This window comes from Dermacentor variabilis, chromosome 1, assembly GCF_050947875.1.
Source record: "Dermacentor variabilis isolate Ectoservices chromosome 1, ASM5094787v1, whole genome shotgun sequence".
Classification (NCBI taxonomy): Eukaryota; Metazoa; Arthropoda; class Arachnida; order Ixodida; family Ixodidae; genus Dermacentor; species Dermacentor variabilis.
In genome coordinates this window covers 102,119,793-102,132,646 of record NC_134568.1, presented here as the reverse complement: position 1 = coordinate 102,132,646, position 12,854 = coordinate 102,119,793, and the positions used below count along the sequence as shown (strand labels likewise).

The 12,854-nt window shown below is 40.6% G+C and overlaps 1 protein-coding gene across 6 annotated transcripts in view; it reads right to left on the bottom strand.

Annotated features, from left to right (window-relative positions):
• The window catches only part of Nubpl (NUBP iron-sulfur cluster assembly factor, mitochondrial), a 99,216-nt gene that overhangs the window by 59,365 nt on the left and 26,997 nt on the right, over positions 1–12,854 (bottom strand). For all 6 annotated transcript variants that reach the window (XM_075691485.1, XM_075691483.1, XM_075691479.1 and 3 more), the window contains 2 exons: positions 10,909–11,002; positions 1,237–1,443 (listed from right to left, as the gene is read on the bottom strand). In XM_075691485.1, the coding sequence (XP_075547600.1) occupies positions 1,237–1,443; positions 10,909–11,002 (301 nt within the window). The remainder of the gene's footprint in view (positions 1–1,236; positions 1,444–10,908; positions 11,003–12,854) is intronic.

Genomic DNA, 12,854 nt, shown 5'->3' with positions numbered 1-12,854 from the left:
CATGGCGGGTCAGCTGTGATTACTGGCCCTCTTTGTTATTTGCAAGGTTCCAACAGTATAGCTAATCACAAAGGGATACCATTCTATCATTGCAGAAAGCAAACAATGCCAGGTGACTTTCAGTGATAGACGAAATGCACATACAAAAACTACATTGCAACAGTGAATGGCGACACCAACATATCACATAAAAAAAACATACCACTCTTCAGCTTTGTAATTGTTGGCATGATAAATAACTAAGTTGTAATTCTTTACAAATTTTATGAAGGCAAACACTTACTTTAGTAGCTTTAAGAGTGCTCCAACAGCTTAATAAAACGTGTGGCTTCTGCAGAAGTTGCTTCACGAACACTGGCAACATATAAAATACGCACTATCTTAAGCACAGCAGATGGATTATGCTAAATACTCCACGACTTGCTTCACCAATGCGTTCGTCATGCTAAGAATAAGCTGCCATAAATACAGCAAGACACCTCTACAATGAACGCCTCTACAACCCAATGACCTGCAAAACAAAAGATCCCAGATTCCTATGTCTCAGCCAAATTCTTATTGTTGTATGTACTGTGGACGCCTCTAGAGTGAAGACCCTGACAATGAATTTGCTTGTACATTGGAGAAATTTATGCTGCCCTGAAGGCCGATTTGTTGCCCTACAATGAATGCACATAGTTGCGCTGCCACTACCCTCTGCAGACACCACTGAGATGCGGCGCATAGTGAGTACCAGTCGACACCCGAACAAATAGGGAGCGTTTGGGCTCCACAGTTGTAGCTATGGTAGCCCACCCATTTTACAAGAAAAAAAAAAAAAAAAAACGCAGCCCAAATGGCCAAACACTCTGACAAGTAGCAGTGAACCTAGATGTCATAGCGTCAGCTGTAGGTGCACATTCCATTGGCAGAAGTGTGCAGAAAAAAAAATTATTGGCTTCTTTCACGAAGTACTATCTCTTGAATTCATGTTAAATAACATTTTTTGGTGAATGTGCTTTGCCTGCTCTCCTGAGAGCAGTATGGTCAGCAATATTTACAACACAGTGGCTTGTATAACCAAGGACTGTGGAGGTCCCAACCATTTTGTTATAAAGGCATTCGACAGTGGATCACTAATTTTCCAATCATAGTTGCTCACACAGCTAATGTTCACACCAGACATGCATGCACTAGGTTAACAGATTGGATCTCCTAACTGCACAGAGTGACACAAAGAAAATAGTAACAACATACCCAAAATTTCAAGTGCCATCTCCCTGGCAAGCTCAGTGGCACCATCCTTGCCAAATATGTGCGACTCGTGGCCACAGCTTGGACAGGCTAGCCGACTCATATTCTGCACCAGCCCAAGGACAGGCACGCTGACTTTTCGGAACATCTCAGCCCCCTTGCGTGCATCGATAAGTGCAATCTCCTGAGGTGTAGTCACTACAACAACCCCTGCATTGATAAAGATAGAGTATATCAATGCATAAATGCCCCTCAATAAGGCAAGCAGGTGCTGTCCTACACAACTTTCACAAAGTATGTCCACACATTTTACTGTGCCAGGGTCAGTTTTCTTTGGTGTCACGACTACAATAAACAGCAAGTTGAAGTTCCCGGTAAAATATATCAACATCAGTGACTAACAACAGCACACAATGGCAATAGAACACAATGACAAAATGGCTACCACAAGACAAAAACACACTAATACTCAGATTTCAGGCCGCATCCATTCTTTGGTTTTAAAGGTACGGAGAGATAACTGGTTAAGCACCTGTTATTGCTAGCAAGAATTTATCTTTTTTTTCTTTTGAGAAGCACTCTGCCTCTCAAGGCTACAGGTGAACCTTGGGATAGTTCTATAGTCTTGAGAGTAACATAATTGACTATTTAAGAACTTCAAATTTAGGAATAGGGTGACTCAGTGTGGCTCTCTCACTTCTGCTCGGTTTACGGAAGAGGGGTAAAGACATTCCTTAAAAGGGCATCTACCACCTCTGCTGCTAGCCAAGTGCATCTGGTTGCTGTTAGTGGAAAATGCTTGGGTTTGGTCATCCCCGTGAATGATGTATTCTAGAGATGGCCGGAAACCCACAAAACCCAAAAGAAAGTTCCAATGGATTGCAAAAGTCGAGCAGTAGTGCAGATAGTACAAATTTTATTCCATATCACTCTCTTCAAGCAACGAGTGCTTCACTTGAGGCACTGTCTAGCTTTCTTTTGTCTGATAAAAGTGCTCTTTGATACTGTCGCACTATGTATTCACTGTTGAGCCATGCTACGAGTACAATCCACTTAAGTATGCACCTTTTCCTGACACTACAGCATGGCCTACACAGTTAGTATTGATTCTCTTGGCATTCAGAACATGTTTAGGGGCCCACAGCTATGACAAGCTTTTGAGTTTTTCCGTGTAATATTCTTATTTTGGCACTAAAGGTTCAACATGTAATTTAGCACTTTCAGACCACCAGATAAACTTCACAAAGACCAACACTGAGTACAGTCAGGTTGAGGGTTGAAAAATGAAGCTCAAGCTTATACCTAAGCTAAAGCATATACCTCAAACACAGCTGTCTGCCGTATTTGAGGTATGTTTTGGTTGTATATATAAAGTATACTGGGTGTTGGACTGCCCTCAAAGCATTCAAATAATTAAACAAAACATTGCAATAGACATGAGAAACATTCTTTATGTGGCAACATTCTATTTACACAGGTGTAAATTTACAATGCAATAGTGATAGATTCAATGATGACTTATCTAATATTTATTAATTAACTTCTCGACTGATTGCTTTAGGCCACATGCTGTAACAGCAGAATTGAGGCTGAATAGTGCTAAAGGCATGTTCAATTAGTAGGGACCCTAACAGAGCACCAAAGTCAAAAAGGTTTGTCCCCAAAGTTAGTTGCAAAATCCATTGATGCACCATATGCAGCCGACAGCATACATTTTCAATGCACAGAATTAAAAAAAAAACACAATTTTGTTACATCTCCACCACTGAACCTGTAATTGAGACGTACAGTGTGATGGTAGCACTAAATTTTTTGCTTCTTGGGATGATGTGTTATCAGACAAATTTCTGTGTTTTTACGGATCCTTTGTGGTTGGGTGAACTTTTATGGTTGGGTGTGCCTTTCCCCCACTGTACATAAGGAAAGCTTTGTGGGGAAATGACATGTGGAATGCCTTTCATCGCGAGGTAGGGAACACCTCAAAAGTGGTGCTAGACTCGGGACTCCTACTCGGTGAACATGCCTTGAGCAGTTACTAGCCTCAATTCTGCAACCAAAACATGCACCCAAAAGATATTATTTTGGAGGTTAAGTAATAATTATTACAAACTTAATGAGTCAGTTAAATGATTATTATATAAATTATTATATCCGGCAGCATGAATGTGTCCCTCCCAAAAAAGAACTCTTTTATAGCTAGTGCACTGTTTTATATAACTGCTTGAAAATATCTAGTGAAACACACTGTCTGTGGCTCCTGTAAACGTGAACCAAGACTTGTCAACTAGTAGTACTGGTTGTTTGGGCCGTACCAGAAAGCTGGCAAAGCTAGTGAGTGCTAACAAGAAGATAAGACCAGAGAAAAGTGTTAATACTTATGCGACTATAATACCAGGTCTATAATTTAGGTTTTTATTTCTACATGTTAAACATCATCATGAAAAAAGAAAAGAAAAAAGCTGTTTCACTGACAAGCAAAAATTTGGAGGACACTTAAGCTTCGCCTTTAAGAGTGGAACACAACAGCATGCAAAGATCCCTGACTGCTTCTCACGCTTCCTGGCAACTGCAGCATATCTAACCGTAATGTTTACCGGGAAACGCTTGCGGCAAACATTATTCACGAAGGCAGCCCGCCTTCGTGCATAGTGTTTGCCGCGAGCATTTCTGGTAGAAATGCAGCCTCTTGCGTGGGCCGCAATGCGGCGGAGGCGAACGCCACCTGGAAGTGTTTCAAGGACACGGGCGCTGCTCCGTGGACTCTAAGATATTCATGCGCCGGCGCGTGCAAATGGCGGATGCCGTGGTCGGTCTATTTATTTTGTTTATTTATACAATACTGCAGGCCCAAATGGGAGGCCAAGCAGGAGGGGCAGAATACATAAATATTTACATATGCACGTATATATATATATATACATACACACATGAAAAGAAAATACAAAAGCAATGCAACATATGTAAATATCAGAAGAAAACAAAAATGGAAGCGACGACTAATAAGATTGAGAGAAGGTACACTGAAGGAGGACAACTTGACAAACATTAGAACAGTGTCACACGCATACATATATGAGCACTTGCAACCACTATCGAGAGAGGGAAAAAGAAAGAACAAGTACCAGAAGTTGAACGAGCGACCATTGCAAAATACTGAAAATAATAGAATAAGGAAGACGTGGAAAGTATCAAACAACATTCACGTGTAAAAAAAAAAGGAAAAAGAAAACAGTAACAAGGCTTGCCGACATGGCAATACCCTTAGTATTAAAGACACATGCGTTCAATAGAATCGGTGTTTATCAATTGTGACAATGGCAGGCTGTTCCAATCTGTTACAGTGCGCGGGAAGAAGGAAAACTTAAAGAGGTTAGTTCGGGTGTTATAAGGAGTTAAAGAATCAGTGTGACGATGCCGTGTTCGGCGCGCTGTAAGTGGTTTAACATAAGCCTGTTTTTAAGCAAGAAAAGAAAGTTCAGTCGTATTTTCCTTCGTAGTTGTAGCGTTTGAATATTGTCACGTAGGTGACGGTGAGCTACCTGGTCGCAGCGTCGCAGCGAACGCGAGCTGCGTAGCTCGCGTCGCTACAAGCAGAAATAAACGCACGTGGCAATATTATGTTGATTCATTAGGCTAGTAGGAGAGTCACTCAGTCTATATTTAGAAAAAATAAACCTGACAGCTTTATGTTGGTCCATCTCTAAAGCGTTAATGTTAATTTTCTTATAGGGATCCCACACAACGCATGCATATTCTAGTTTCGGTCGGATGAGTGAAGTGTAAGCCAGTAATCTAGTACCAGAGGGAGCGTGCTTTAGTTTGTGCCTGAGGAGACAAAGCTTCCTGAATGACGAGTTACATACATTAGAAATGCAGCTATTCCAGCTGAGGTCACTGGTTATTGTGATTTCAAGATATTTATATTGGCTGACCTTGGTCAGCAGTTCAGAGCTGAGGTTATAGACAAACGACATTTTTTTTTGTTATGAACATGTAAACAGTTTTTTCTCTGTTCAATTCCATGCTGCACCGACTGCACCAGGAAAGAATGTTTTGAAGGTCAGAGTTCAGTATTAATTGATCTTCGTGGCAAGTAACCTCGTTAAACAACACACAATCGTAAGCAAATAGTCTAACTTGAACAGGATGAGAAATTTCGTTTGTGATGTCGTTTATGTATATTAGAAATAGTAAAGGTCCTAGCACGCTACCTTGAGGTACTCCAGAGGTTACTGAAAGTTCGTTAGAAGAGTAATTATCAATTGAAACAAACTGCTTGCGATTAGACAGATAAGCCGCCACCCAGTTAACAATATAGGCTGGAAGGTCTATTGACTGTAGTTTTTCTGTAAGTTTATTGTGAGGAACAAGGTCGAATGCTTTCTTAAAGTCTAAAAATATTACGTCAATTTGGCTTGACTTGTCAAGAGCACTTGCAAAGTTGTGAATAATTGTGGTTAATTGTGTCACAGTAGAGAAACCCTTCTGGAAACCATGCTGATGAGGAGACAGGACGTTGTAGTCACTTAGGAATTTGCTTATTCCATTAGCTATGATATGTTCGATTAACTTGCAACATGATGAAGTTAATGACATCGGATGATAACTAGTTACTAGGGTTTTGTCACCTTTTTTTGGTATGAGAACGACACGTGCAGTTAGCTAGTCTGTAGGAAGATTAGCCGAAGATAACGAAGAACGGAAGATAACAACAAGAAAAGGGGATAACGCTTCAGCATATCTGCACAGAAAAGCGTTCGGTATGTTGTCTGGTCCTGGAGATGATTTAACTTTTAGGTTCAGCAGCATCAACACTACACCCAGTTGTGAAACAATATCAGAGGTCGAGTTGCATGACATGCAGTTAAGGTTTATACCACCATCAAAATGTGAAAAAACACTCTGAAAATAATTACTGAAATGCTCCGCGATACGTTGTTTTTCGACAACGACATGGCCCTCGTGAACAATTTGGTCAATTCACTTGGTTTTTGTGCATAGAAAAGCCCAAAATTTTGGGGGTGCCATTTGAATGAAATTTGGCAATGTATGGTGAAAATACCAGCGTTTAGCTTGCCGTACTTCTTGGTTTAGTTTATTTTGGATTTCGTGAATTGAAACACGTGAGGCACATCATCGTCTTAAGTGCTAACCTTTCTTTTAAGGTGCAAAATCTCTCTCGTTATTCAGGGAGTAGTCTTGGAAGTTTATTTACTTTTATTAGGAATAAAGTTGCTAAGGCAGTGACTGATAATTTCCTTAAATTTATCCCAAAGCACAGTAGCATTGTTACTGTGAAAGTTATCAAGGCATTGTTTAAGACAATCCAAGACACTTTCGTCTCTGGCACGAGAAAAATCTTTAACAGTGGTTATTTTACATTTCTTGGTGTTTAGCACTTCCAAAGAACAAGAAAAATATACCAGACTATGATCAGATCCAGGTTCAACCGAAACAAAAAAGTTTTCTAATGAACGACTTACAAAAACGAGGTCAAGTATGGCTGCTGACGCACCATAGGTGCGCGTTGGCTGTCTTACAACCTGTTGTAGATTGTGAGACAGAATGATGTCATGCAAGTAACCTAAGGGTGAATTAATCCCGGTGCAGAGAACCCTGTTCTCCCAATCAATATCTGGTAGGTTAAAGTCGCCTATAAGTAGCACTTTATCGCTTGTGAATGAAACCATGTGTTCAAAAAGATCACGAAAGAATTCTGGGGGCGAGTCAGGTGCTCGATAAACTGCAAATAGCAAAAATGATTTATCCCAGCAAGTAAGCTCTATTGTAACAGATTCAAAGTTATCGGCCTGACATAACAGAGTAGTGGATATAGTTCCTTTTACCAAAACTGCTACCCTGCCCCCTCTAGTACACCTGTCACGGCGATATGCTTGATAAGATGGAGGAAACACAACAGCATATTCAATATTGTCATGCAACCACGTTTCTGTTATCACAACTACATGGGGATTGTAACCCATGATAGTTGCCTCAAGGCTTTCCGATTTATTAATGACACTGCGGGCGTTAATGTTTAATATTCTCAGCTCTTTAGCACCAGGGGAAGTGTCAGCAGAGGCAAGTCAATCATTTTTCAAAGTATTTACATGGCTGTCAATTTTGATCCTCAAGTTCTTACTGTCATCCCATGTGAAAAGCTCATTGTTAATATGCATCTTATCATTAATTAAGTGAACTTTCTTGCCTTGTTCTCTTTCACTTTTAGCACTATCCCACAAGAGTTTACGTTTCCTTAGTGTGCTGCACAAGTAATCGTTTTGAATCGATATTCGACTACCCTTTAATTTGTATGCACTTTTTAAGACAAGCTGTTTTTCGGTAAAATCCTGGAAGTAAATGATGACTGGTCTCTTGTTACCTTTGTTACCAAGACGATGAATTCGGCCAACAGATTTGCAAGGAACAGCAAGCTTTGCAGAAAACACCTCGCCAAGAACTTTATTTTTAAGAATAGGCTCAGTTTTGCCGGCATCCTCCGGAATGCCAAAGAATTGGTAGAAACTCTGGAAAAGGGGTTTGCTTCAGTTTTCGCGTAACAGAATTATGTTTTTTCGTATATTCAAATTACAATCTGATGCTATCATGCCTGTAGGTGATGTCTAAGCCTTTAAGATTTTTCTACGTATTTTACCTTGAGAAATACAATTAGTTCAGCAACTTCATTGTGCTACATGGAGGGCCTGGGTATGGGTGGTTCAAAAATCTTTTTGCCGAAGCGACGTCTGATGCTGGATTTTCTGCAACACAGGGCCCTTAACACTCTCGCATTAACAACACACTCCAGTTACAAACAACGAAGTTTTGCTGCTACATATTACTTGAAGAAAATAAAGGGGGCGGGGGGGGGATGCTAAAGTTTATTGACTTTCTCAGCAATAGGGTACGCAGACATGTCAGACCTGCACCTTTAATGAGCAGCCAGTCTATGAAAACGCAACAGTGCAGATGAAATCGACCTGCATAAAAGGAGGCAATATGCTGGGCAACCAAATGAATATACCATCATGCTGCACTATCGTTAGTCTTACTATTTTTACTTTTTCATAATGCATTGTGTAACTCATCCAAAGCCATCAGCTGCTGTTGTAGAAATTATTGCTTTCTGAGTTTTTTTCTCTGGCACCAATCACCTTAACTTGAGACACTAGTCATAACACTTGCATTAGCTGTGTAGTACCCTGTAAGAAGTGGGTAATGACAGCTCTGCTGCAGCTAATGACACAATAATCCACAACATGAACAAAATGGGGGTAAGGGAACACATCATCACCCTGAGATGGGATGGTCTGGATATTACCATCATCACTTTCATGCAGTTCAGTGATACATGCTGCAATAGGTCCACTCTAGTCAGCGGTCACTTGTACTGATATATTTTACTGACAATTAAAGGTACAACATTAGCAAGGAAATCAAGCATGAAAGACCCAATAACTGAAACTCCTGCTGTTGTGCCCTTTCCGGTCTTCGATAATGACCTAGGACAGAAATGAAAGATCATAATGTGGCAATAGAGCAGCAAGATCCCTACAAGTTTGGTGGTATTGGTCAAGCACTCGCAGATGTCACCCTCAAGTCACTTTGAAAAATGCAAAACTGTTTAGGCACTCCACTTATCTGGAATGTGTTAAGGTTAATGTGGGTTACATTCCTTAAAAAAAAATTATAACTTTCTGCTCGTAAAATTATGCTTGGACATTTTGATTTTATAGTAAAGTAGTCAAATCGAAATCTGTGCTAGAAGATACAAAAGGGCACCTAATGCAGTGATGGCGCCTTGAAGCACGACACATTTCACTACACTTGAGCATCTGCACAAAGGCACTATGGCCATCCCCTACAGGCTGCAACTCAGTTGAAAAGAAATCTGCTTTCTATAAGATGAAAATTTCATCAGTTTGACATTCCAATACAAAATAAAATAACAAATGCACATGTTTTTACAAACTCAGCATTCCTGCCTGATCTACGAGTGCATCTTTCTTCTGTTGCAATAGTGGTTGGTTTCAAAATTTCATGCTCTTTTTTTTTTTTTGGTTGCTGAAAAATCGTGAAAGTTTGCACACATAGTGCATGCAGAGTGTGAGAGCAGTTACTTATTTATATCTACACTCTCTTTAATAGGGAGTTATAAAAAAAACTCTACAATGTATCACATCCATGTCATTAATCAGGTTATCGAGAAATCCACAGAGTACAATAAGCCTCTTTATATGGCTTTCATAGATTACTAAAAAGCATTTGATTCAGTAGAGATACCAGCAGTCATAGAGGCATTGCGTAATCAAGGAGTACAAACTGCTTACGTAAATACCCTGGAAACTATCTACAGCGATTTAACAGCCACCTTAATTCTACACAAGAAAAGTAGGAAGATACCCAAAAAGAAAGGGGTCAGACAAGGAGACACAATCTCTCCAATGCTATTCACTGCGTGCTTGGAAGAAGTATTCAAGCTAATAAACTGGGAAGGTCTAGGAGTAAGGATCGACGGCGAATACCTCACCAACCTTCGGTTTGCAGATGACATTGTTCTATTCAGCAACACTGCGGACGAGTTACAACAAATGATTGAGGACCTTAACAAGAGTGGGGCTGAAGATTAATATGCAGAAGACAAAGATAATGGTAAATAACCAGACAATGGAACATGAGTTCAAGATCGCAAGTCAGCCTCTAAAGTCTGTGAAGGAGTGCATTTACCTAGGTCAACTAATCACAGGGAACCCTGACCACGAGAAGGAAATTCAAAGAAGAATAAAAATGGGTTGGATCGCATACAGCAAACATTGTGAGCTCCTGACTGGGAGCTTACCGTTATCATTGAAAAGGATAGTATACAATCAGTACATTTTACTGGTGCTGACATTTGGGCAGAGACTTGGAGACTGACAAAGAAGCTTGAGAACAAGTGAAGGACTGCGCAAAGAGTGATGGAACGAAGAATGCTAGGCATAACTTTAAGAGACAGAAAGAGAGTGGTTTGGATCAGAGAGTAAACGGGTATATAGACGACATTCTAACTGACATTAAGAGAAGAAAAAAAGGTGCTGGGCAGGTCATGTAATGCGCAGATTAGATAACCGTTGGACCATTAGGGCGACAGAATGGGTACCAAGAGAAGGGAAGCGCAGTAGAGGACGGCAGAAAACTAGGTGGTGTGACGAAATTAGGAAATTTGCGTGTGCTAGTTGGAATCGGTTGGCGCAGGACAGGGGTCATTGGAGATCGCAGGGAGAGGCCTTAGTACTGCAGTGGACATAGAAGAGGCTGGTGATGATGATGATAAAAAAAACATTTTTCACAGAGGCAGCTTAAAATACAAGCACATGAAATTGTGAACACACTTGAAATTGTGAACACATTCGAAATTGCAACCTTTGAGACAAATTCCACCGATTGAGTTACAGTCTAAAGCAATGAATTAAGCAGTAAAATAAACTACGGCATGACATTCGTTGCAAAAGAGTAGCATGTGAAAGAGTTAATAAAAGAGAAAGAAAAAAGAAATGGTAATTTTATGCTCCCAAGAATAAAAGGTCCTGCACCAAAATAAGCAGTAATTTTTGAAAGAGCATACAAAACTCTGTCAATGCCTGTAATGTTATAACAATATCAATAGAAAAGCAAAGACATTTTCAAAAGCATTACCTGACACTGGAATGTTCTGGGAGATGGAAAGCTGCGTGTCTCCAGTTCCTGGTGGCATATCAACAACAAGGTAGTCCAATGGGCCCCATGCTACCTGAAATATATTAGGAGTCAATCAAAACTACAGAAGCAAAATTTTCATTTCAGTTTTTAAAAGCGTACTGAAGGCACACAAACATCAACAACTATGAGATCAAAACTCTTCTAGCTTGCTCACACTAGCGACTTGCATAATTGCGCGACTGAATTGGTCGCAAATGATTGCCTTGGTTGAAAAGCTACTCTTTTGGGTCAGTTTTTCTCTGCTTGATTTTTTAGTCATGCAACTGCAGTCACAAACGTACTGAACCAATCAGTGGCACAGAACCAGGATGTCTCTATATGCTGATGCTTATTTTATGTCGTGATGGCAGTGCGAGCAGATGTAAAATGGAATCAATGGAGAGACATTTCTGTGTGGTGACGGGCAGGTCGGCTTAGTTGTTGTTGTGGACATCGGTCGCCATGAGGCGCTCCTTCGTCACCAGTCAGTCAACTGCACAACCTCTGTCAAATGCCGATCTCAATGAGCCCTTAGTGGTGCTCCATTACATGTCCACTTAACCTGCAAATGCAACATCAGCAGCAGCCTGGCAGCCTGGTAGCCTAGGCCCATGATGCTGAGATGTTTGGAACGTCATACCTTCCATAGTCAACCAGCCCACTGTCTGCTTGTCTTGCATTGTCTAGCATCATCTGCCACCTCTCACTACTTTCGATGAAGGGATTAATAGCATGGATATGTCATGGTGTTTGCGACACCTTAAACTACACAGCATGCGCTAAAAAGTAGAAACAAAAGAAGGAAACACATTTATGCTTGAGAGGTGTTTATCATACTTGGAATCAATGCTGAGACTGGTCCAAATGGACATAAAAGAGCAATAGAAAACTCCTCAATAAATATGCGCCATCGATAGTGGTTCTCATGTAGGTAGGTCTTTGGACATTCTGGAGCCTGCAATAACAATCAGGGTGTCAGAAAAGCCCTTCCTTCTCAGTGAGCATGCTCCTTCGTTTCTTTCTTGGTGCCTGTACCAGATACTGTAAGTTGTCCCCACACACCAAATGATACGCAGGTGTAACTAAATAGTAATTTTTTGCAGGAGCAGCGGCATTCTCTCTTTGCAAGACTGCTGAACCTTCATTTTTTGTAAGCACTCCTTTTCGCCAGTTGGTGAAGTCCCCTTCACTTTCCCAGGCCAATAACAGGACCCATTATTGGTCCAACAACAGGGTCCACTAAGTAATGAAGGATATTGGGCTCACCCACTAAAGACATTTGCATTTACTAGCGTCAGAAAAAGAGGAAGTGCTCACCTGCAACCCATGGGACAAAATGATTTAGTGAGTGCTGTGTCACATTTTTCATGGCCAAATTGCAAGAAATGCCACCTACGCTTTTCCTTTAAGAGGGTTACCTACTCCCCTCCATGTACTTAAAACTATATAGGTATGTGCCCATCCTATAATTTCAACACGCTGGAAGATGTTTGCCCAGGGACATGCAAATTCTGTTAAGTGTTCCCCAACCCTCCACCTTAAACAGACAAGAACAAAAAAATCCTCACTATGTTTATTTGCCCTACAGCATATTTGCAATCTGCTCGCAAGTATGTTCCATATGCATGAAAACGTGAAAATGATGTGAAACTTTCAAATAAGTAATCTACTTGCTACACTGAGCATGTTCCATATGCATGGAGATTTAAGCAATCTACTTGCTATGCTGAGTATGTTCCATATGCATGGAAATGTGAAAATGATGTGACACCTTCAATTAAGGTCAAAGTGAGTACTGTGATAACATGTAGCACTGTGTTGAAAGCTAGAAGCAAAACAAACAACAATATCTGCCTCCAAAGACAAAAGAGCTGAAGGGTGCCACATAAAGTTGACTAGAGCTC